The 23,904-nt window shown below is 40.7% G+C and overlaps 1 protein-coding gene across 5 annotated transcripts in view; it reads left to right on the top strand.

Moving 5' to 3' along the window:
- LOC147904980 (uncharacterized) overlaps positions 1–16,528 on the top strand; it is a 30,666-nt gene extending 14,138 nt beyond the window's left edge. For 3 of the 5 annotated variants that reach the window (XM_087396245.1, XM_087396258.1, XM_087396263.1), the window contains exons 6-12: positions 4,890–5,007; positions 14,544–14,625; positions 14,789–14,850; positions 15,604–15,676; positions 15,791–15,874; positions 15,958–16,038; positions 16,133–16,528. In XM_087396245.1, the coding sequence (XP_087252371.1) occupies positions 4,890–5,007; positions 14,544–14,625; positions 14,789–14,850; positions 15,604–15,676; positions 15,791–15,874; positions 15,958–16,038; positions 16,133–16,339 (707 nt within the window). In that variant the 3' untranslated portion in view covers positions 16,340–16,528. Of the gene's footprint in view, positions 1–4,889; positions 5,008–14,543; positions 14,626–14,788; positions 14,851–15,603; positions 15,677–15,790; positions 15,875–15,957; positions 16,044–16,132 lie in introns of all 5 variants that reach the window. The other 2 variants (XM_087396252.1, XM_087396249.1) reach the window with 2 other exon arrangements.
- The last annotated feature ends 7,376 nt before the right edge of the window (positions 16,529–23,904 follow it).

Raw genomic sequence — 23,904 nt, 5'->3', positions numbered from 1 at the left:
AAACTTAGGATTTTAGAATTTCCACAATTTTCAAATAAGAATACCGTTCACACACGTATCCATATATCTCATATGACAAAGAGAAGAAATAAGAAGATCCTGACACCCGAATGGGTGTGAATAAGGTTCACCCCCAACTGGGCAAGTCTAGTTGTATTTTATATTCGTGATGCTTAGTCCAATCAAAATGTAATATAGATCTCTAGACAAAACCTTGAGGACTCTTGGCCTCTAGTCGTAGACCAATATAACGATTTCTTCATGAGACTAGACTCATATATTTTTGGATTTACGAGGAAAGTAATCGCGCTCGCATCCCTTGGTTGAATCCAGATGAAGAGTGCCACAGTTGTAGCTCCAATCTTTCTCTTGAACCTTGAAATAGAGATACAACAGAGTTTTCACCCATTAGGATTAGTATAAACGGACGAAAACCCTAAAGATAGTGTTTAATCATTTATAGATAAAACCCCTGCTATCTAAAGACCAAACAAGAGAACTTAGGATAGAAATTTGAAAGTTTTCTAAGGTACCCAAAAGGCAAAACGAAATCTGGAAAAAGAAGTAATGTGGCATGGCAAGCTTACCCTATATGGTCAAGATTAGGAGCAGCAAAGTAAGCATCTGATAAGGCCAAAAAAGTAGTCAGATAGTGGCGATCAGATTTGCAGCAGTATGGCGACCAGCAGGCACCTGATATGGGCTGATTTGGAGGCTGATTCATGGAATGACAGAGTAGGAACAGAAGTGGAGCATGTAGGTCGCCCTCTCAAGACAGATTTTGCGACTGAAGGAGGTGAGACGTTGGAGCAAGATTGGCGATAGGAAGGCTGATCTGTTGGCAGAGGCTGATGCACAGGCAGGGGCTGATTCGCTGGGCAGCAGGCTGGAGGCTGGCGGAGGTTGATGCATTGGACAAGGAAGGAGTAGGAGCTCAGGCTAGCAGTGAATCTTGGAAGAGAGCTGGCCCTTAATTTATGGAGAGCTAGGGAAAAATCTACGGCTAAAAATAGAAGGGCTTTTCTAAAAATATGGAAGCTTAAGGGAGAAGCAGATAAGTTAGGTGCCTAGGTAGCTTGAGGAAGAAGCAGGAGATATGTTAGGTGCCCAGGTAGCTTGAGGAAGAAGCAAGAGAGTTAGGCGCCTAGGTAGCTTGAGGGAGAAGCAGATAAGAGCACATTTAATAATTTAGTAAATTAACTTTAATCTAAACCACTCTACCCATACACAACATTAATTAATCTAAGGCCTAGGAACCTATTATAGTTACTAGGAGCGGTACTCCGACATCTACAACGTTTGGAATGCCATTCCGGGAAGTAAGGCGGAATCAAAATGGCCTCAGAACATCCCCCCCCAAAAAAAAGGCTCTTTCAAAGTTTTAAATGGGTAATTTAGAGCTGATATAGAAAGTTTAAAGCTGTAAAATGTTAGTTTCTTTCATTGTCTAGCATAATTTTATGTCATATGAGGATGTGTCGTGTATGATGTGGCTTTCTGGTTCCGGTTCCCTCACCCCTCTTCCTGAAACGTTCCTGTTCTTTCTGGCACCCAAATTTCTGAAATATTCGCGTTCCCTGGTAACTATGACCTTAACTAATACCAAAACTTAATTGACTTATAACTAGCCATAGACAACTCTGAATTCCCTTCTTTAGATCTCAGGCAGCTCTACAATCTAGCACTCAAGACTTTGGTTTTGAAGGTCACTTCCACCTCACAAAAGCTATGTGATCTTGATGTGTCCTTATAAAATTAAGCATCACAACCTAACACACCAATGAAGTCACAGTGAAGGTGACTGGTCACACTGAAGGTGACAAGAAATATCTGATAGAGTCATAGTGAAGGTGACATTTGCTATACTAAAGATAGTATGCATGGTGATCAGCCATGAAAGATTACTCTGGATTGCAGATGAGTATGCACACATGATAGCAGAAGATGCCCGGCAGATCTCTCTTTCTGGGATAACCTTATGTGTGAATCTCAGCCGCAGATGTCCCAAATGGCTCCTCTTGATGTTCCTTCTTCATCCACTGCTTCAAATTCTTCCGGTGTTGATGCTTGTGACTCAAGAGCCCTTTTCAGTTCAGCAATCTCATTTTGTCGGAGTGGAGTCTCAGCCAGCTTCTCCAATTATTGAATCGCAGTCTTTTGAGCCGCAAGTTTATATAGCTCCCTCAGATATAGTTAATGATGGTAATGCGTATCTGAATGTGGATTTTAGAGCAAGATACACAGGTAGCTTCTCATGAATCTAAAAGCACTTCTTGACTTGAGGACATGCATCCTATGTTGCAACGAGTTTTAGACCCAGTGATTCAAAGGTTTCGTCTTACTGCTTAGAATAGCAAGAGGAAAAAGAAATTACATTTTATTGATGGCACCACTACTTCTCTCCATGGTTTTCTGGTACATTTCGGGATCACATTGAAGGATATTGTCTTTTTATGTCGCTACCTACTTGCTTGTAAGTTCATCTTATTCTTCTTTTCCTCTTGATACAATCAATTGAATGGGTGCCAGGTGGAGCTGTTTGGTTGGAAAAACTTAGTGAACATACTCTTTTGGTAACCCTGATCTCGCCTATGTGTTTTGAGCAACTGCTCTTTGTGTCGGACGGCCTCATGAATGAAACCACTAGGCTTCTCTGATCAGGTTAAGACAGAAAATTGGGAGAGAGGGCGGAAACCATCCTTGAAGAGACTGGTAACAACCTCGGATTTCATAGTACACAGGGCATCTGAAGGCGAAATGCTCCTCTAACTTGATCTCCTACTAATCACGCAGAGTATAGATACGATGAGTACAGATATGACCCTCTCTAGGTATGCCCTTAGCCCATCCACTCTCAATGCGTAGTCGGTGCGATGAGACACATAATGGCTCGATCAGTATCCTCAAGGAATGGAGGAGGTGGATCTGTGATATCTTGGTGGGTTAATGAAGCCATCCTTTGAAGTTGGCAGGCAATGGTCCCTGTAGAATATGAGCTTCATAGGAAGCTCGTTGGGTTCCAATGAGGTCTTGAATGTATGTAGCAATAAGAGAGAGAGAGAGAGAGAGAGAGAGAGAGAGCTCTACAGCTCAAGCATCAACTTACTACAAGTTTGACTCCATCTCAAAATGGGATAGTAGAATGCAAGAATGGATCCATAATGGAGATGTCAAGATTGCTGGACAATAAAGGACTTCGTGGCAAAAGTAGTTCATACTTTAGTGTACATACTCACAATAAGAGTTTGACAAAGGCAGTAAAGGAAAGTTTCCACACGAAACCTATTCAAGTAAATTGCCATTTGTCAAACATTTAAAGATTTTTGTTTTAAGTGTTAGTGCATGTTCCAACAAAGTTTGATGTGAAAAGTTGAGTGTACCTTTATAGGATATAGTATGTAGTGTAAGGGATATTGGGTCTACAATCCAACCACTAGGAGGATCGTAGTTATTAGAGGCATTGTATTTCATGAGCATGATAGTCAAGTGAGAGTTGGAGCTTGATAGAGGTATTTGCTATGATAGAGAGGTTTTTAATGTCCGCGGAAGGCCAAGAAAGCCTATGAGACTCTAAAACGGAAAACATGAGATCACACCCACCATGGAGGGGACTAGAGGTGTATCACACCTCAAAGAAATAACTATTGATAAACCTCGAAGAAAAAACTAGGAAACGCAGGAAAGATACTCCATGTTATGGGAAACTATGTATAGATTGAAGTGTAATACACGGGTAATGAGCTTGAAGGTCCAATTGGGTCATTGTTATTCAAGATGTTTTTGGCCCTGCAAAGGGTCTTAGGGATGAGTGGATTTTTGGGAGGTGGGTCGGGAAAGTGGGGGTTTGTGAGTAGTCGGCCGGGTTAGTGGGGACTAGGGCTAGGTCTTAGGTTAATGATGTAGTTAGGAATGTTTGACCTAAATAGGAACTAATCCAAATCTTACTAAATTTGTTTGACCCAAATAGGAACTAACCCAAATCTTACTAAATTTGTTTTAGCAAGTTCTTTTATTGGAAGTACTTAGTACCTACCCCCTTAGCCTTGCACAGCAAGCAGTAGAAGAGCAGCAGGAGCAACAGTAGTAGATGGTGAGTGATGAAGGCGAAGGTTCCAAGCAGGGCCAGAGTGGTATTGCCACCTTGTCTTTCATTGTGTTGTGGTCTTCCCTTGTTTGGATATGCTGTGCTTAGTTTTGTGGCTTTTGCAATGATACATGTTAATACAGGCCAAATTGGTTAGCTGTTTAGATGTTTTGAGTATTACGTTTGCAATTGATTGCTTTGGTAAAATAAATGCTAATTACTATGCACGTACAATAAGCTTATCTTGTCATCTCTACTTGACATTATGTATCGATGAAGCCCTAGATAGTAGCTCCTTGATGCATGAATGCTTGCATGCATTAGGGAGTAATGTTGTGGTTGTGAATTGTCTTTTTGACTACATGGCACATGTGATATGCTTGTTCTCAAAAGTCTGAGAATTGAAGAATAGATGCTTTGGGTGGATTCTTTTTTATTTCATGTTGTGAACCTTTAGGCACATTGTTGATACTTCCAATTATAGCGCTGATTTGTAATGTTGATAGAGACTCGTGTTAACACTTATTGGTTGATGCCTCACTCCCTTAGTCCTCTTTTTTATGGTTCAAGGTCAAGGACGTTCTTCCTTAAATGATATATTAGCCAAGATCAATGATGGGATTCCTTAAAATGATATGTTAGCCAAAGTTTTGAAATTATGAATTGGTATCACCATGATTACATCAATAAGTTTTGCTCAGGAAGGTGATCCTCTTTAGAAAAATAATATAAAATTTGATTCTTCCGGTGTTTGAAATACATAAAATTCATCGTAAGAAGTCTTGACTTCTGGCCCTTTTGTCAGGCAAATTTGTGGATACTGTTGCGTCAATATCACCCACAAAACATTTTATTATTCATGCTCGAAAGGCCATTTTAAAGGGCATCAGTCCTAGAGCAAATCGTGCCATTCCTCCTCTCAAGTAAGTTGGTCTCATGCTTATCACAGACAGGGTCCAAAATCTTGTTGTTTATACGTGGTCTAGATGCTGTATGGATGCTCACTGTACAACAAGTCATAGTTTTTGTTGTTTAAATAATACAGATTTTCCAGAAACATGAATTCTGTTTGATTTTACGTTTTGTTTTTTTCCATTTTCGTTTAAATTTTCAGATGTTCCTTTTGCCATTAGGAAATTGGTTAGTGTGTCGAAGGAGATCAATGCCTAGTACTAGCTTTCAACACTTTGAAGAGTTGTCACATGAATCATAATTTGCTAGGATGCAATGGACACGCTTCATAGTTGATCTGTATTCTATCAAGAGTGCCGTGGAATATTATGGTGCGTCTTGTAAGTCCTGGAGGAAAGGTGCCCATAGCAGTAGATCAACCTAGGACACATGTAAGGGCATTTTCAATAATATAAGGTATGTATTGAGAATTTGCTTACCAGATGCCATCCCCCCCCTGACACTCACTGCACAAGTCATAATTTTGTTGTTTAAATAACTCAGGTTTTCCAGAAACATGAATTCTGTTTGATTTAATGATTTGTATTTTTCCATTTTCATTTAAATTTTCACATGTTCCATTTGCCATTAGGAAATTGATTAGTGTGATGAAGACATTGTTTCTATACTTGTTACATTGGCGGCACCATTTTATCAAGAAGAGGCTACCACCATTGGGTGAGATGTCAGGCCTCTGCTGTACGCTTGAAGCAATGAGTGGTTTGAGCATTAGAGAGCAGCCTACACTGTTGACCATTGACCTGATTTGTGTAGGTCTGATAGCCCGATGGACTGACCTCTTTCACCTCGGGGAAGCATTTAGAGCTGGCTAGCTACCACCCCACCTCCTTTATTCCCAATGGGCACTTGTGTTGCTAACCCTTGGGATCTTTTTTATGTGGATGGTCCACTACTAAGGTGCATCTTGGGTCCCTTCCCTGGCTAACTCTTGGCCATTAGACTTGTCAATTGTGTGGTACTCCTAGTTTCTCTCCTAGATGTACATCCCCTACTAAGGGGACACTGTCACCATCACCACCCTTACATGATGTGACAAGTCACTCTATGTATTTTTTGTTGAAGTATTTGGAAACTACATCCGAAAACTTGTATACTTATTCTTTCTTTCTCTAGCCTATCCTTCCACTCAATGAGACACTCAAATTTCTTGTAGGGTATGTGCTCTTGTCACATCTTGTTCGAGTTACCCCAAACAAGCTACCTCTCTATTACAACGGATCACCCTCCCCCCTATAGGTGGATTGAGATATGTTGCAGTTATTATTACTGAAAGATTCATAGTCACAATACTGTAAACATCTTAAAGTAGAAGAATTTTCTAACCAGAAATCAGGAAAAGATTTCCAAGAATTCCAGCTCTGAAGTTGCTCATGAAAATGGATGAAGGACCTAACACCAAGTATGAAAGAAGGTTGGTTGAACTACAGGAAGCTTAGCTTGATAGAATGAAAGCAGTTGAACACTATGCTCAGACTCAGGAAAAGAATCAAATGAAAGCTAATTTGAAGTATAAGGATAAGAACATCAAAGAAGGAGACTTTGTATTAAGATATGACAGTAAACTGGATAGTACTTTCAAGACTAAATTTGTGACAAAGTGGGTGGGTCCTTTCAGTGTGTTTAAGAAGTATTCAAATGGATCATATCAGTTGAGTGATTTGGATGGAAGTTTGCACACCAATCAAGTGAATGGGTACCGGTTGAAGAAGTATGTGATAAGAATAATGCAAGTGTCAACATGTGGGCCAGTTGTGATGGAAAAAGATGCATCCAGTGAAGTTTTGACTGAAGATATACTTGCTGCAGTGCAGTTTATGTTGGCTTCAAGCTGTCAAACATGAATGTTTGCAGCTTTTTGGTTCGGCTAATATGATAGGATAAAATCTGTATATATTTTTCTCCACATAGATTGTGCATGAGGGTAGACACTGAACACATGATAGTGTTAATTTGCGGGTTGTGTGTGAATAAGCCAATGTAATTGGCTGCACATGTAAAAGACCTTTTTATTTTGAACTTGAAAGACTAAAAGTTTTTTGCAGGGACTTATCAGGGAGATGATGAAATGCAATGTGGTTGTACCAGACTTCCAGAGCAAGGGTATCCAGTGTGTGGTCAAGTGAAATGTTTTTGGGGTCATGCAAAGTCAAGTCATGAAGGGTTTTTTTAATATTTTCCTGAGTCAATGTGCACTTGCATGTTACGGGAACTTGATATGTCTTGGTGCCCACGTCAAGGGGCTTTTCATATGTGTATATGGGGAAGCATGCAAGCTTCCCCTTTAATGTGCATGCTAATGTGTGTGGGAATTGTGTGACTAAAGGTCCAAAATGTGCATTTAATGTGATTTGGGGGAAATGTCTTGAGAGTGGTAAAATGTCACTAGTGAGGTGGTAGATTAGGCTGAGGTGGCTGGATAGATTGAGAAGGCATCGTGCTCACACATGTGGCTACGTAATAGAAGAGGGAAGCTTTTGGTTGATGAGCGAGCATGGTACGTGGAGTCTTGGGCTTGCAAAAAAGGAGGAGAGGGAGGAGCTGTACGAAGAGCTGGGTGCGAGAGTGGGAGGCTCGGAGAGTGAAGAGGAGAGAGCAGCGCAAGGAGCGCAACTGCTAGCTGGTTGAAGGGCTACACTGTGAGACGAGGATTTCCGTAGATGAAAGAGGCTGTGTGTGTGCATAAACGAAGGGCTGAGCGCCTATGAAGAATACGGGCTAGTACATGATGAGAAGGGAGCTTTGGGAACAAGCGTAGCCTTGCATCGGATGGCGTGCGTTGAATGAAGGCTGGAAAGAGCCGTACGGGTGGTACGGAATCTGAAGCGTGGGTTTTGTACGGGCCTGCTGTCGTACGTATAATTGTATGGCTGCTTGTACGGTGAATATACCTGCAGGTTTTCAGATGATGGTACCCGCAAGTTCTTCTTTTGAACAGCTTGTGGCCTTGGGAGTCGTGCTGGCCATCGAGCAGTGGGCTGTGGGTTCATAGTGTTTTGAGGCTGACTGCTTTCTGAGTTTTATTTTGGGGAAAAGTGCAGTTCTAAGTTCAGTTTGTTTCGGGTTGTGTAGTCTCTCCCCTCTTTCAAAGAGTTTGGGTGTGTTCTAGTCAGATTGTGTGGGAGGTTGACTTGTTACTTGTGTGCTCTGGATACCCGCTCTGAAGGTCGGTGCATAGGCTCTACCTTAAGAGCTACCATATTACAGTACTGATCCCGAAGAAGTCCTAAAGATACGATTTTGTCTCTAGAGTTGGATTCTGAAGAAGTGGATATGATTGTATGGGGTCAGCAATAAAGTACTGAGTCATTTTGTGTTTGTCTGAGAACAGTCTTGTGTTTCTTTTTTTTTCACATCAACGACGTTGATAATGTTTCCAAACATGAGGCTGTCTATTCTCAATAATTGGCTGCAAATCTGAAACATTTGAGGGAGAGTCATCCTCAACATGTGGCAAGCCATCTGAACTATGAGAAGTAGAAGGGGAAGCATCAAGAGACTTCCTAAAACTGGATGATGTCTAAAGGGGTGTGATCGTATGGTGGCAAGTCTGCACTAGCGGGCTGCATGCACTCATTCTTAGCAAAGAGAACATCTCTGCTGATTATTACCTTCCTGGTAGCGGGATTATAAAACCTAAATCCCGTGCTTTCAGTGCTATATCCCACGAAAATGCATTTGATACTCTTGTCATTAAGCTTTGTCCGATGTGTATCTGGAACCAAAGCATATGCCACTGAGCCAAAAACTTTGAAATGACTAACGTTTAGCTTAAAGCCATACAAAGCCTCAAATGGAGTCACATTAACCAAAGCTTTGGTGGGGCATCTGTTTTAAATATAAGTGGCTGTCACAATTGCTTCTTGCCTTTGAGACTTTTTTGAATTTCGGCATGCATCTCGTCATCTCCATGAGAATACGATTCTTCCTCTCAGGGAGTGGATTCTGCTGTGGTGTGTAAGGGCATGTCAAGTGATGTTTAATCCCATGCTGCTTCAAAAATCCCTGGAATGCATGTGACATGTACTCTCTCCCTCTATCTGAGTTGAGTGATCCAATTCTAGAATTGGTTTGGTTCTCAGCCATTAGCTTTGAACTCCTGAAACCAATAGAACACCTCAGATTTTTCCTTCATCAGAAAAAGCCATGTGAACCTGGAGAAGTCATCTATAAAGGTCATAAAGTACCTTGTTTCTCTATGCGTGGAAATAGTCATGGGGCCACATACATCACTGTGCACTATCTGCAACACTCTGGTTGCCTTGACCCAATTCTTGCCTTGTTTACTGAATGGCAAGTGATGCAATTTGCCAAGTGCATACCCCTCACACACTTCATTTGCTGGTTGCTGCAATTTTGGTATTCCCTGAGTCATATTATTGTTGTACAAGTAGGACAATGCCCTATGATGGACATGTCCAAACCTGGCATGCCATAAATCAGCCTGTGAAGTGTTTGCTATAGCCAATACCTTCTGATCATAAGGCTGAGCATTACGCTTGCATAAGCCTCTGTCATATGTGCCTGTTGCTACAACCTCATACCCTTTCTTTGGATCCTTGATCCTGCATTCGTTATCCTGAAATTTGACCAACATATGTTGATCATGGGCAATGTTTGAAACTGAAATCAGATTTTGCCTCAAATCTGGAACATACCAAACATCTTGGATATACTTAACTTTCCCATTACCAAGCTGAATGGAAATGTGCCCAACTCCGATGATGTCTTGAGAAGCATCATTGGCACATGTAACCTGTTTGCCATGAACAGGTGTGATGCTCTCAAACCACTCCTGGCGAGGAGTCATGTGCTTAGTAGCACCGCTGTTGATATACCTTGTATCACTTGCAACAAGGGAAGCATCCCTTGATTGATTTTCAGCATTCAAATCCCCCCTGGCATCCATCTTCTCATCAAATGCAGCAAACACAAAATCTCTATCATCTTGGGCAAGATGAGCTTCACCATGTGCATCTGAAGAACGAGTTTCAGTGGGGGCAACAAAATTACTGCTAGAGCTGTCCCTTTGTCTTTTCTTTTCATTGGCAATCCTTTTCTGACACTCTGCGATGTAATGTCTTGGCTTCTTGCAATAGTTGCATTTGCGATTTTTTTTATTTTTGCTTGAACTGCTTGCATTCCCCTTCTTGGGCTGAGTTGTATGGCTGTGTTTTGGCTCAAACTTTTTCTGAAATTTGTCCTTTCCACCCATGGCAAGCGCTTGCTCACCCCGACGAGAGGTTTGGCAAAATTTGAGCATCTCTCCTCTTCTTGCAACAAAAGCCCAACCAACTCATCGAATGAGAGTGGGGCTGCCCTGAGAACAATGGTCAATGAAGTGACGAATGTGCCATATGAGGGTGCTAAGCTATTGAGAGTAATAGAGGCGAGCTTCTCGTCTTCTATTTCCTCATCAATACTTGCGAGCTGATCACGTAGATTAGTGATCGTGACAATATGATCAGTGATGGCCTGGCCTTCTTGCATCTCAAGATCCTTGAGCTGATTTGTCAAGGCAATGGCCCTTGCCTCATTCTTAACATGATACATGTTTGCCAATCTTTCCCATGCTGCCTTTGTATCCTTGCACGACTTGATAGTTGTCATAATGTGCCTCTTCACATTTGTGGCAATCAAAAACATCGCTTGGACACTACAGCGGTCAAACTTCTTCTGCTCCTCCGTCGATGCTATGGGACTAGCAGGAGGGGCTGTAGCAGTCTGCTGTCTGCTTGTAGTCTGACCCTAAGAAGTTGTGCTGGATGTAGATGAGCCTGCTGGCCTCACCGCATCCCCACTAACAATATTCCACAAGCCCTTACCAACCAAGATGTTCTTAAGCATGAATGACCACAAGGCATAGTTTGGTCCATCCAGCTTGTCATCCTCGGAAAAATTACCAAAACTATCTGAAAGAGTTGACATGATGCAAAATGGGATACCCACAAGTTGCAAATGTTCTTGCAAAAAGAACTGCAAGTCCCAAAAGTGCAACTGGCTGCAAATGTGATTGCAAATTCCAAACAAATGCTTGCCGCAAATGCAAAGTACGACTGGTTGCTCTGAAATGCCACTGACTGCACAATGCAATCACTGCAAAAATGGCATCAACCAATCATTGCACTCTGCTACAATCTGAACTAAATTTCCAAACTGAAAATGCATAACCCAAATCTGAAATAGCGCACCCACGATTGCTCAAATGCATCCAATGGAGCTCAAAGGCATCCACAACTATAAAGTAACTGCAAATGCACCCAACAATGCAGAGTGTCTGCAAATGTCGCGTACGGTCGTACGGACGTCCGTATAACTGTATGGACAAAAAAAAAAAAATTTTTTTTCCCGCTTGAAATGGTGCGGGATAGGATTGTTTGTATGCGGGCAGCTCAGAAATTTTAAAAAACGTCGAAATCGAACCTCAAAAGGTTAAAAAACCGCTGTTGGGCTATTGGAGCTACCTCAAATGAAAACTGGAGAGCTGAATGTGAGAATCAAGAACGCGCACTGGAGCACCAAGCTTGCGGGAGTCTGGAAGCAAGCGCGGGGATGGGCTCTAGAGAAGGAAGCGCTCTGATACCAAATGTAGGAACAAAGTGAAGACAGGTTGTGAACACAAGTGAGCAAGAGTGCACACACAAGAAAGCTCCAATAGAAATGTTCAAATGAAACAATACAAGTACTTGGTATATATAGTACCCAAGTACTACTGGTCAACCATAGGGTTGACTTTATGCCTACAACACCATATCTTTGTAATGTCTTACAACCGCATGAGGTGAATGAAAATCAAACTCTAGAATATTTCTCTATTTTCAACAATGCTTGGTTACGTTTACAATATAAAATTTTGGATGGAACTAATAAAAAGTAGAAGCTCTCAAACACATAACATGTTTTTGCAGCTATCTCCTTGAATGCAAGAGGAAACAATATCCAAAACTCATGTAGAAGTACTCCCATAGTGAGTCAAAGATGATAACCTCCACCAAAATTGTGTCAGATAGCAAATACTTAGATAAAGAAGATGCCGAACCAATAATCGTCAAGGAACTAGAATAAATCTCACTTTGATATTGCCACAATCCCTTTACCCCTCAATAGCATTGATATCGTCAAGTAGTGAAAACTTTTCAACAATAACTTGATATCTTTGTAGGAACTAAATCCAATCACCACACAGCCACCATTGAAGATCCAATAACTAGAAGCACTCTAATAGGCAAATGGTTGCACAAGACCTGCAAGGTGCCCGGGATTTGTACACAGGTAAAAATTTAGCCCTAGGGCCTAGATTCGACAAGATCACAATTTGTCCAGGAGCAGTCCTGGATAAAAAATGAATTAGCAATGGTCCTAAGTGTGTTTCCAAGCAAGAACTCAAGGTGCAGGTGCAAAGCATTGGGGAAGGAGCACTTTAGGGAAGTAGGAAGAGGACGATTTTGTAGCAAGGAGATAGAATAGGTGAGCTAGGACTAAAGACCACGTGTGTTCACAGATTTGGCAAGAGCTGCGCTTCCAAAGGCTGAGACTGAAATCACAATTAACAAAGGGAGCTGTGGCAGCAAGAGACCAAAGCTTGGAGCAAGGAGAGAGGCAAGAGGAGAATAGGTAGTAGAAGTGCAGGACCACACTCTAGATGAAATCACATTTAGGAACAGGGTGGCTTGAACAGGGTGGTTTGGCGAGTGATGATGGCTGGTTGAATCAAATAGGAGCAAGAGCAGGCTACTTAAGAACTCGGTTGCTAGAGGAGATTGGGAAAAGTGAATGTAGAAAACTTGAAAAGCCAAAGGAAGCAATGAAAAGTTTAAAACAGATATTTGATTTACTTTTTGCAATTAGATTGAAATAAAATAAGTATTCTAACGTAAGTAGTATTAAATAAATAATAATCAATAGTAATTTTAATTAATTAGAAACCATATTTATTCCTATGACTCCTGTACTAATGCATACAATTAATTAAAAACATTAAGCCTGGAAGAAACATTTTGTCTTGATCTTGCTAAGGCCATAATCATGCTAGACAACTCGGATGTAAGCCAAATTTAAACGGATGGCTAGCTCTTGATGTGTAATATCTATTGTGCATGTGTGTGATCAAGGTACTTTAAAAATATGTGGTTCCAGAGATTAGATCCGCCTCACAAGATAGTGATCTCATTTTGACCTCGTTAACCAAGCATCATGGCCTAGCACACCAAGGCGTATTCCCCAAGATTGGTATGAAGTTATCATAAACTAACCGAAGGGTTTAAAAACTGTAGTTGGTATAGAAACCCTACAGAAGGATGAAGCATCTCATATTCTCGTACGGCATGTTGAGAATGTAAGGCCAGGTGGAGGGTGATTGAGTAAAGTACAATAAGCTCTATGGCTGAAAGAATTCCACTTAGTGAGGAGTCCATCTCATGCAACCATCTTATCACCTGGGCGTGATTGGGATGAGCATTGTATGACATGTCAGTCTTGCAAAAGGTGCTACCGTAACATGCATCTAAATGGTGTAGTCTCATGGTGAAAACCATGAAAAGAGATCCTTGGCATTGGATGTGCTGAAGGTAATGTGTCGGTGTGTGAAGTCCTAATATTTAATAAGCATGTGCATAAATAAAGAATAAATGAATGAATAATTCGGAATGCATAATCATGGAAATGAAGGTCTGTTACAACATGGCAAGCTACAAGGTGTAAAAGGACTTAATTTGAATCATGTATGCAGATCAAGCTTGAAAAGATTGATGTCAACACCTTAGACCTCCATACTATTACTGCCTAAGGATGAGGGGTACTACAATCACATGCCAGATGGAGAGACATTGCTGTGAGTGAAGGTACTACCAGGACAATGACATTCTTTTGGTGTAACAGGCATGGAAGTAGGTGCCGAAGAGAATGAGGGTGTTTTTAACTAGTTTGAGTTAGTGGTATGGGAGTGGGAAAAAAACTAGATTTTTCGAACCGCATTCCGTGCTTCCAATACCATACCTAAAGTAGGGATATTGGAAATTTGTGCCAACATTGACATATATATGTGTGTATGTGTACGCATATAATTAATTATTATACGTATGTGCATGCGCGTGTGTTGCGTGCACGTCCACGCGCACGTGCGTGCGTGTGTTTCACCCAAAAAAAGTGTGTGTCACACACACACACACACACACACACACATATACACACACAATTTATCTATATATGTAATAATATATGCAATATATTCCTACATACACAAACACACACCCACCCACTCCAACACCCCCCACTTCCCCCCCCCTCCCCCCGTGCACGCGTGTTTCACCCAAAAAAAGTGTGTGTGTGTGTCACACACACACACACACACACACACACAATTTATCTATATATGTAATATATTCCTACATACATAACACCCCCCCCCCCCCCCTCTCTCCCCAACACCCACACCCACACAACACAATACGCACGCACACATGTTTGTCTGATATTGTCTGTCATTCTGCAGGTATGAATATGTCTTTGCTTTGATTCGGGATTTCCCTCATCTAAAGTTCACTCTCAATGGAGGCATTATTTCCACGCAACAGGTTAGAAGCTTCTCCTTGCTGTCGTATGGACATAAGAATTCAGTTTCTGGTCTGCTTGCAAAACATATTGTGGATGCATTACTGCACTAAGCAACAGCAGGAACTCCAGCCTTGCAGTGATACATTTCCTGATTGGTGTCACATTTGTTGCAACTTATGACAGGTGCAGGCTGCATGTCGTATGGGTGCTCATGGAGTAATGCTTGGTCGTGCGACGTACAATAGGTTGGATTCTTTCAGCTGTAGCTTAGTCAGTATGCCCTCCTCTTAATTGAAGCTAAGTGTTTGCCAGGGCTGGTGTTTTTTGGCTAATTGAAAGGCCTCTGGGTTTATCCTCTTGTTTCGATTCCCAGATGTTTATGGTTCCTTTTTCTTTTGTTGGGACCTGGTACAGAATTACTTTTACATTTTTGACATTACAGTAGTCAAGAGAAGGTAAGTAGTATTTCATAAAGGATAGCTCAATCCCATGTGATGTTCGGGGGGGGCGGGGGGGGGGGGGGGGAGATTTCAGAAGTGACCTTTTCAATGGTGAAAGGGTAGGCAATATGGTTGTGGAGAAGAAATACAGGCCAGAAAATACTTCCTGCAGCTCGTTTAGTTGCTTTGTGGCTGTATGGTGTACGATCTCACAAGGCCAATAGTCAACCTGAACTGTGATGCTGAAATGAGCATCTTAATCTGAAATAACAGAATGAAATTGGAAGCACAGGCAAAGAAATGCAGGTGTTTTGATAGCTGCGTTATGAGGCTTCTTTCTTTTACAAATTTCGTTAGTTCTTGTTTGTCCTAACAGTGTACAGACATTGATAGCTGCTGCTTACCTTGTGAGAACTGTACTCTTGAAGTTGATGAACTCTTGTTCTGTCATGTTTAGTTCTGATGTTGCTCAATCTTTTATTCTGGCCTTGTATAGTGCTGTAGTAATTCTTTGGGTCTAATTGGGAACTGATCAAATGTTGTTTTGTGGGTATGCAGTCCTTGGTCAACGTTGGCATGTGTAGATGATGATGTGTATGGTGTTTCTGGACATGAAATCACACGGCGAGAGGTAGCTTGTGTTTCAATACGTTGGCTCTACCAGCATGACCAGAAGCACATCTTTTAAGGACTTAGTTAAAAATCATAGTGGATGAGCGTAAGGCATGTGATCTATCTTCTGTAGATACTGAGGAGGTACGAGGAGTATGCTAATTCAGTCATTGGAAAGTATGGACCTGGGAAGCCAAGTCTTAGACATCTTGTGAAGGTATGTCTTGATTCTTCAGATTCTTTTTTAGAGATCACATTACGAGGGCTTTCCCACAAGCTAGTTTCTTCCTTCATGTGCAGCCTTTACTGCACCTTTTCCATGCGGAACAAGGAGCTGGATCTTGGAGGAGAGCTGTTGATGAAGCGTTACCCAAATGTGGGGTAAGGTCTGCTTGTATAATGCTTCCCCTTGCTATCGAAGAGGCAATTATACTGCAGCCTTTTGAAGTTTTTAATCAGTTGCATTCTATTGTAGAGCTTTTCGGATCTGCTGAACAAGACCCTTCCTGTGATACCGGACCCTATTCTTGATGCTTCTAGGCCAAATCAAATGCAAGACGATGAGTGCCCTTTCCCTGTATACACAAAGCTACCAGACAAACCTTCATTTTTAACGTCTCCCTCATGGAAAGCAAGCAATATGTTGCTTACCGAAGAACCGGCCACAATGACTAGTGGGTGATAATGCTGGTGCCTGCACTCCAAGCTTGTTCTTCCTTTGGATCTTAATTGAATCACTGTTCGAAGGATCCGGGTCATGCGTGCTCATACTAATGGTATATTGCGCATCCCTCTGTAATATAATCTGGCCAATAGTGCCCAGAGTTCTCATTCATACACAAGTTTTTGGGAGCCACCTGCATTCTTTAAAGTCAGCCATTTCTCCAAGTATTGTTATATTGGATATTTTTCTAATAAAGCAATAGAATTATATATCAAATACTGATTGTAGTAAAAATAGTATGACTCTTCCCATACGTTTTCTTTCCATTATTTACAAAACGTACTATTCTTTTACTTTTTGATGTCTCGTCTTCAACCCTCCCTTGCCTACCCTCATCAACACCTATTGCCTCTACGCAACCAATGGGATGAGCCCAACTAACATAGATCAAAATGATTCAAAGAGTTGGAAAGCAAAACTTTAAGATATCAAGACAAGACAAAATGAAAGAACAAGAGCACGTTTCAAGGGAGGGTTGAAGATGAGACATCAAAAAGCAAAAACAAGGCTTAAAGATGGGAAGGTGTTGATGAGGGTAGGCAAGGGATCTTCATGTAGAATCCTCATGCAACTCCTACTTAGTAGGTCCTAATATTTATTCATGATGCAAACTATAGTTGGCTCATGGACAACTACAATTTGGGCCTTTAATAATTCTTTAGATCCCTCATGTCTACAATGTGATGCTTGTGAACTAGTGTGTTAATGGTGAAAAATAATTGATCATCTAATTATTTGAGCTACCTCATTGGGTGGAATTTAATTGACCATCTTGTAATGCAATTTATCTCACAATTAATTGATCAATATCATATTGTGGGCCAGTTTATAATGTATTCTAGCGATTTTAGGTTTCCATCTTCTAAGTCTAATCCAAGTCATCATGGTTATCAAACCCAGGATGGAACTTAATTGAACATCTTGTAATCTAAGCTAGCTTACTATCTAGAATTAATTGATCATTTTGCAATGAAAGTCAACCTACAATTGAATTGATCATGATGATCTTTTAAGCCCTTGTAGAATTTAAGCCATAAATTTAAGTGTTCGCCTTGTAATTTGAGCCAATCCCCTTGCCTTCATGCATACTAGCTCGCTAACTGTCATGCAAGATTCATCTTACCTCAACCTCTCAATTTTCATGCAAATTTGCAGCCAAAGTCTTACCTTAGCCTTTTGATTTTACACCCTACAAGCCTTGTGCCTTACCTTTCAAGCTTATTATGTCAATTTGAGCTTTCTCCTTGCAAGCCTTGTTCCTTTAGACTCCTTGCAAGCCTTCTTCCTTGTATCATGGAAATACCTCTCTTGAATCCAAGCTTTAGATAATGGCATGTAATGCCTCCACTAGTCTTAAAATCTTACAATCCACTTTGTTTATTAGTCTCTCTCATACATGAGCCATGTTTGAAATTAATGCCAAGGAAGGATATATTGTTTACGTGAATTATAAAGTTGGGCTCCTCCTTGGGGGAGACTTGAACTCTTGAACTCGATATTATCCTTATCTACTTGGTTGCTATGTGCTTGGGATTCTTTGGCTTGGTTCTTTCGGCACTTGTTATGTGCCACCTCTATTGCCTTTGTGGTTTTGCTTTTGACACTGTTCAGGATGTACATGTTGCCAACAACCTTTCATTATCCTCTTAGGATAGCCACTCTTCTATGGGTAAGATCGTCGTTGGTCTCTCTCTGGTGCCATCGGGAATGCTTGCCTCTGCTCCCCTCCTAGGCTGTTCTTGCTTGGTTGGCCCTTCGAAGGCCCTTGTCATTGGGCTTTGGTGGCTAGGATTATTCTTGAGTTGTTTAGGTTGCTTCTCCAGTTCGACCAATAGGGTACCAACTTGCTTTGGTCGTTTGGATGATTCATAAAAAAGCCCTTTAAAATGTTTGTTGTTGGGGATGGTGCCTAGCTTTGGATCTCTTCATCGCTTTAGACTAGAAGGCATAAGTGCACCCCAACTCGCCCTAATTTCTACTTCTCGAACTTAAGATTTGCTACAGCCCAACTTACTTTTGTTTCTCTTGCCCTTCAATGCCTTTTGGGCACATAGGTGTCCAACCTCTTGAGTTGTATTCTTTTCGACAGGAACGGAAAGAAACTCTTTGTCGTTGCATCCTGAGCTTGTTGGTGACATACCTCCAGCCCTGAAACATTGCATGAACACACACTAGAGGTAAGAAAAATCCCATAACTAATGGTTATGCTTGGCTTTGTTTAGCAGGCCTTTCCATGGCACAAGGACTTAATTGCTCTCGGATATGTGGATTCGTTGCCAGCATTGTCACTTGGATGCCAAGCCATCATGACAATGCTTAATAAGAGAGTCCATCAAAGAAGAGTCCATGAAAAAATATAGCCCTAGATGTGCAGAAAATTAAGGAACACCCTCATTAAAAAGGCTCTCAAATGACTATATCTATTTCGTCCATTACCGCAAAACAAGAATGGAGGTGCTGAATGATATAGGCATATTGTGTTGTAACTATAGGAAATTATTGGAGCCTGCAAAAGAAAATATGGATCCGAACCTTCTTCTTGTTAAACAAATGAAAGGATTGCTTTCTTGTGGTGTAGCAAAAGGTTTGATTGAGGAAAAAAAATACAAAACAATCAAATGCAATGTTGTAGAGGACTTTGTATCCAATAATCAAGTTGATGGCACTACAATCCAAGAGGCTCTTGATGTTAGTGGAGTTAGCAAGAAGGGATATAGTTCGATTTTCCATGCGATATCCTCAACTTTGAAAGATCAAAGGATTAAACGAGTTTTACTGCCAAATCCAGCAACCGTGTGGAGGATAAGAGGTCATTTGAATGAAAGTATAGATGAATTTATTGGGCAATATATCCATATTGAAGAAAGATTTCATGGTGGTAAAGGAACCACTGTGTATGATCCTTGGAACAATATATTTGTAGATCTACAACAACTTCAAAGAAGAATGGTCGAGTTTTATGGAATAACATTTGAGGAGTGCAAAGGCATTTTGAAATTTGTTATCAAACTGGATGAGTGTGAGGTTGTAAAGGAAAAGAAAATGGAAAGAGTTACTATTACATTGATGAATGGAGCACTTGATACATCATTGACTGAAGCGAGTTCGAAGTATTTTAGTATGCAGTCGGAGAAACACATATGGTGGTTAGGCTCGTTTCAGGTATGATCATTTTTTGTTTTGTACTTGATTTTGGTCATTGTTTTCAAATCTGTTATAGTAAGACTTTTGTTTTCTATAATCTGCCAGGTGAAGACAGAAGACCATGAAACACTAGATTGGGTGTTTCACCACACAGAAATACCAAGAATAATCAAAAAGGCGAGAATCTCCATGTTGTAGGAAAAGGTGATTTTCAAGTAGAGTGGCACATGGCCGGGGATCTTAAAACACTTAAGTGCATGTATAACGTTAGTAAAGGAGGCAACTCAAAGTCTCCTTGTCTTTACTGCAAAGAATCAGCTCAAGTAATGGATTCCAAATGGTGGAAGAGAGCACCTAATAGAGATAAAGTTGACCCTGACTTCAAGGCCATTCTGGACATTCCACTATGTAATGTTCACATATTGCATGGTCTATGTCGAATTATTGAGAAATTGGTATTTTTATATATTGGATTTGCTTGGAAACTCCGTCTCGAAAAAAATAGAAAGGATGCTCTTCAAGCATTGGAAAAAGTGTTATCCGATATAGGTCTGCATGGAGGAGATGTTCAAATCACAAAGGATTTTAAAAAGTCTACCAATGGCAAGGAGGTACCAATCAAGCCCTCTATTGGTGGTGTTAAGGCAAGAAGATTCTTGTCTCAACCCAAACACAGTAAGCAAGTAAGGCAAGGTAGAACAGTTTCAAAGATTAATTATGGATTGTGGAAGCAAGTCCATAATGCTGTGAAAGATCATGAGGCAGATGGGGAAGCACGAAATGTGAAGGCAGAGGTGTGGAGGTCTCTTGATCAACTCTTCATGTTCTGTGACAAAGTAACATGGACAAAGAATGATTACAAGAACTTTGAGGAGGCAATTAAACATTTTGGAAAGTCAATGAAAGACGCGTGGACAGCCTGCAATATAACTCACTACATGGTAAGGTTCTGTCTTCTTCTTTTACTTAAGTGTGATCCTCTTTTTTTTATTACTTACTATGCATTCTTATGTCTTATAGCATATCATCTACAACCACCTTCCCTATTTTGTCAAAAAGTATGGATGCCCAGCAATTTGGTCTACCCAAGGCATGGAGAAGTCTCACTACATGGCACGTAATGCATTTTTCAGACACACACAACACTATGGAGGGAGTCAAAAGGCAAATAGTATGAAGGAAGTCTTCCAATGGTTTTATCGAGGCATACTATAGAGGCTACATGCTAAAAGAAAAGTTGCTAGCTCCAAAATCAAGCTTGCTTTTCTTCTAGCCCAAAAGCAAAGACGAAGACAAACTCTAGACAATTCAATGGCAACAGAGAGACATAGACAATGGAGGGAATCGAAGATATTTAGAAACCATAAATGGACAAGTAAACATGAATAGGACTCATTTGTAACTTATTGGTGTTATGTCCACATGTTTTCAAACTCAATCAATATAATTTTTTTTTGTGGAACAAGTGACTCTGGGTGTTATGCCTATATGATTTGAGACTCCATCAACAGTATTTCTTTTGTGAAACATGTGATCTAAACGTAATACAATTTGTTCACAATTTCAATATATTGTTTGTTTAATATTTAATGACACCACTCTATCTATTTAATGACACCACTCTATCTAAATGTACAAATCATTTCATCTTCAACTTATTGTTCATTTATACGAGATCATACCAAACATCAAAGACTTTGTACAAATCAGTTCAACTTCAATATAATGTTTGTGCTATATTTGATGAATAAATCCTATTTCTCCTAGGGCCTGCCGATCGGAGCTCTCTTTTTGATCTTGATTGGAGTCTTTTTCTTCCTTATTGGCTTGATGTCGACTGTCTGTTTATCAATGCTTGCCTCTGTTGCTTGTCTGGGAGGGGTATCCTTTTCTTCAGCTGTCTCCACGTGTCCTTCTTCTTGGATTGTGTCGCCTGATGCAATCATGGGTGGCTCTCGAAACCTTATGAGCTTGTGTTTTCCATAGCCCTCCAAACATTTGGGCTCCTTAACACCACATGCTAATGCATAAGAAGTGTAAGACAAAAAGTAAGAGGCCCTAGAGGCCTGCTTATTCACATAATCTCCAAATATATCTATGGCAGACAACCTCTCTATCAAAATGATCTTTTCCTTTTGCCATGAAAGATCATGTCCACCTAAAACCCTGGACAAACATTTTAAGAAGTAAACAATGGCTTCTCCATTGTTGCTCAACTGCCTATGGTAAATCAAGATCTTAGCACTGCCTAGATCATGAATATAATGAGCTAGGCTTGACAATTTGCGAAACCCAACCGGCCTGCTTCCACTTGATCTCTGGAGGAATGTGTCATCCTCAATTTGTAGCTGCCACATATCAAAAGATTGGAGTGAGACAATACACAACCTACAAAACATTTAAGCAGAAGACAAAGTATTTGATTTGAAGGAACAAGATCGTACCTTCTCATTTTTATCAGCAACAAGCAGTTCATCTTTCCAAAGATTTATTCCTCTCCCCTCCAGTCCAGCCTCTTCTTTAAGCTTTTCCATGTATAGTGCTGAGAGATTCATAGCTTCCTGTGTGAGCTGGAAGGCAGCTTCACTTGGCTCTTGGAACTTTTTAGCCTCTTTGAAACAAAAAGTAAGGGCCTCTGCAGGATCAAAAATTGTTTCCAAAGCCAGTAGTGAATGGTCATCCTCTATGCCAACCTCCTTGTCAAGCCTTGAAGCCTGGGCAATAAGGGAAATGGCATAGTCCTCCCTCAAATTGAACATACACTCTATATCATGGAGGAAAACATAATCTTTTCCACCAATCAAGACACTTGGAAGCATGGCCACTGCATAGTTGCTGCTCTGAACATCAAAATCTTCAACTGGTTGTGCTCCCCTAAGAGTTTTTGTCCTCAGTTGAACAAGGTCAAGAGCAGCCACTTGCAGCCCCTCATCCTAGAGGTTGATATCTTCTCTTGCTCTGCCATTTCTGTTACCAAAGGAACATCCTCTTTTTCCTCTACTTCAGATGTGTCTTCTTCTTTAGCCTCCTGCCCTTGTTCATCCAGAGAGTCCTAACTGAAGACAATGTACATAAGGAATGCCATGGTTTCCTCAAGCACTCTGCACTTTCTGGTGTGCAAGTTACAGTTGAATTTATATTGATCAGGCAAGCTGTCAAATCTTCTATTCACATGGTACCTCAGCCTATCAATAAGGACAATATGATTTATATGCACAAAAACCTTTTCATCTTCCACAATTCTTCCTGCCTCTGTCAGTTGTTTGAAGGTATCCCAATGGTCTGAAAGAAAATCTTTGTGATGCTCTAGTACAGAGCTCATTGTGAACTCCATGTTGAAAATACTGTGGTATATGTGGAAGTTCCTCTGAGCCTTGCATTTGTGAAGAAACTCAAATAGGAGCAAATCTGGAGACTTGTCCTCTTCCGGTTCCTTTTGTTTTGAGATGGAAGAATCAACAATCTGCTCCAGTCTCTTCCTTTTGCCTGTTCCAAAATTTATATACATTGAATTCTATATGCTGACATATGCAATCAGGGAATGCATAGGATATCACCAGATAATTCCTTCATGAGCTCTCATGACTCACCTGGTGATTGCTGTGGTCTAATAATAGCAGCAGAAAAGTCCAGCTTCCTCTTGAAAGGAGGGGCCTGGGAGTCAATTGTTCCAAAGCAAAAACATTTCTCATCATCAAGGAAGAATTCCACAGGGCCAAAGATAGCAAAACAATGAGGTAGAAGTGAGAACTAAAAGAGACACAGGAATTTGCAGGAAAACGCGATGTAGGACCATTTGGAAAATATAAAGCACTCTCCTTGCATTTTGTTGCAAATTCTCTAGTTCTGTTGATATCCATGTCAAATCAAACAGTAGGTTCATCTCATTGATTCCTGGACAGCAGTATGAGTTGATATGCAAGAGAAAGGCTGGAGCTGAGTGAAGCTTTTCATGAGGAATGTGTCAACAACAGGAATTTGCAGCAAAATGCGATATGGGCTATCTAGAGATGGATAAAGCACTCTCCTCGCATTTTGTTGCAAACTTCTAGGTTCTATTCATATCCATCTCCAATCAAATTCTTGGGTGATTTACCACATTCTTGGACAGTATCAATTGAATATGTAACAAGAAGGGTGGAGCTGAGTGAAGACATTTGGACATCAAGAATCCAATGGATGGAAGAAATACATGTCAAAAAACATTGAAAAGAATCTAGAATTCTGACCTTTTTTTTCCTTTTCCATGCTGTTGGCACTGGTGAATCTCCTGCTCTTTCCCTAACTTGAACTCTGCACTCTAGGTAACCTGGAGATCTGGCAGTGGTAGTAGTCTTCAGGCAAGCTTCAGGCAAGTTGTAGTCTGGATGGAGTGTGCT

Source organism: Dipteris shenzhenensis, chromosome 2 (assembly GCF_047967505.1).
Source record: "Dipteris shenzhenensis isolate YYH24624 ecotype China chromosome 2, Dip_SZ_1.0, whole genome shotgun sequence".
NCBI lineage: Eukaryota > Viridiplantae > Streptophyta > Polypodiopsida > Gleicheniales > Dipteridaceae > Dipteris > Dipteris shenzhenensis.
This window is presented reverse-complemented; position numbering and strand designations above follow the sequence as displayed.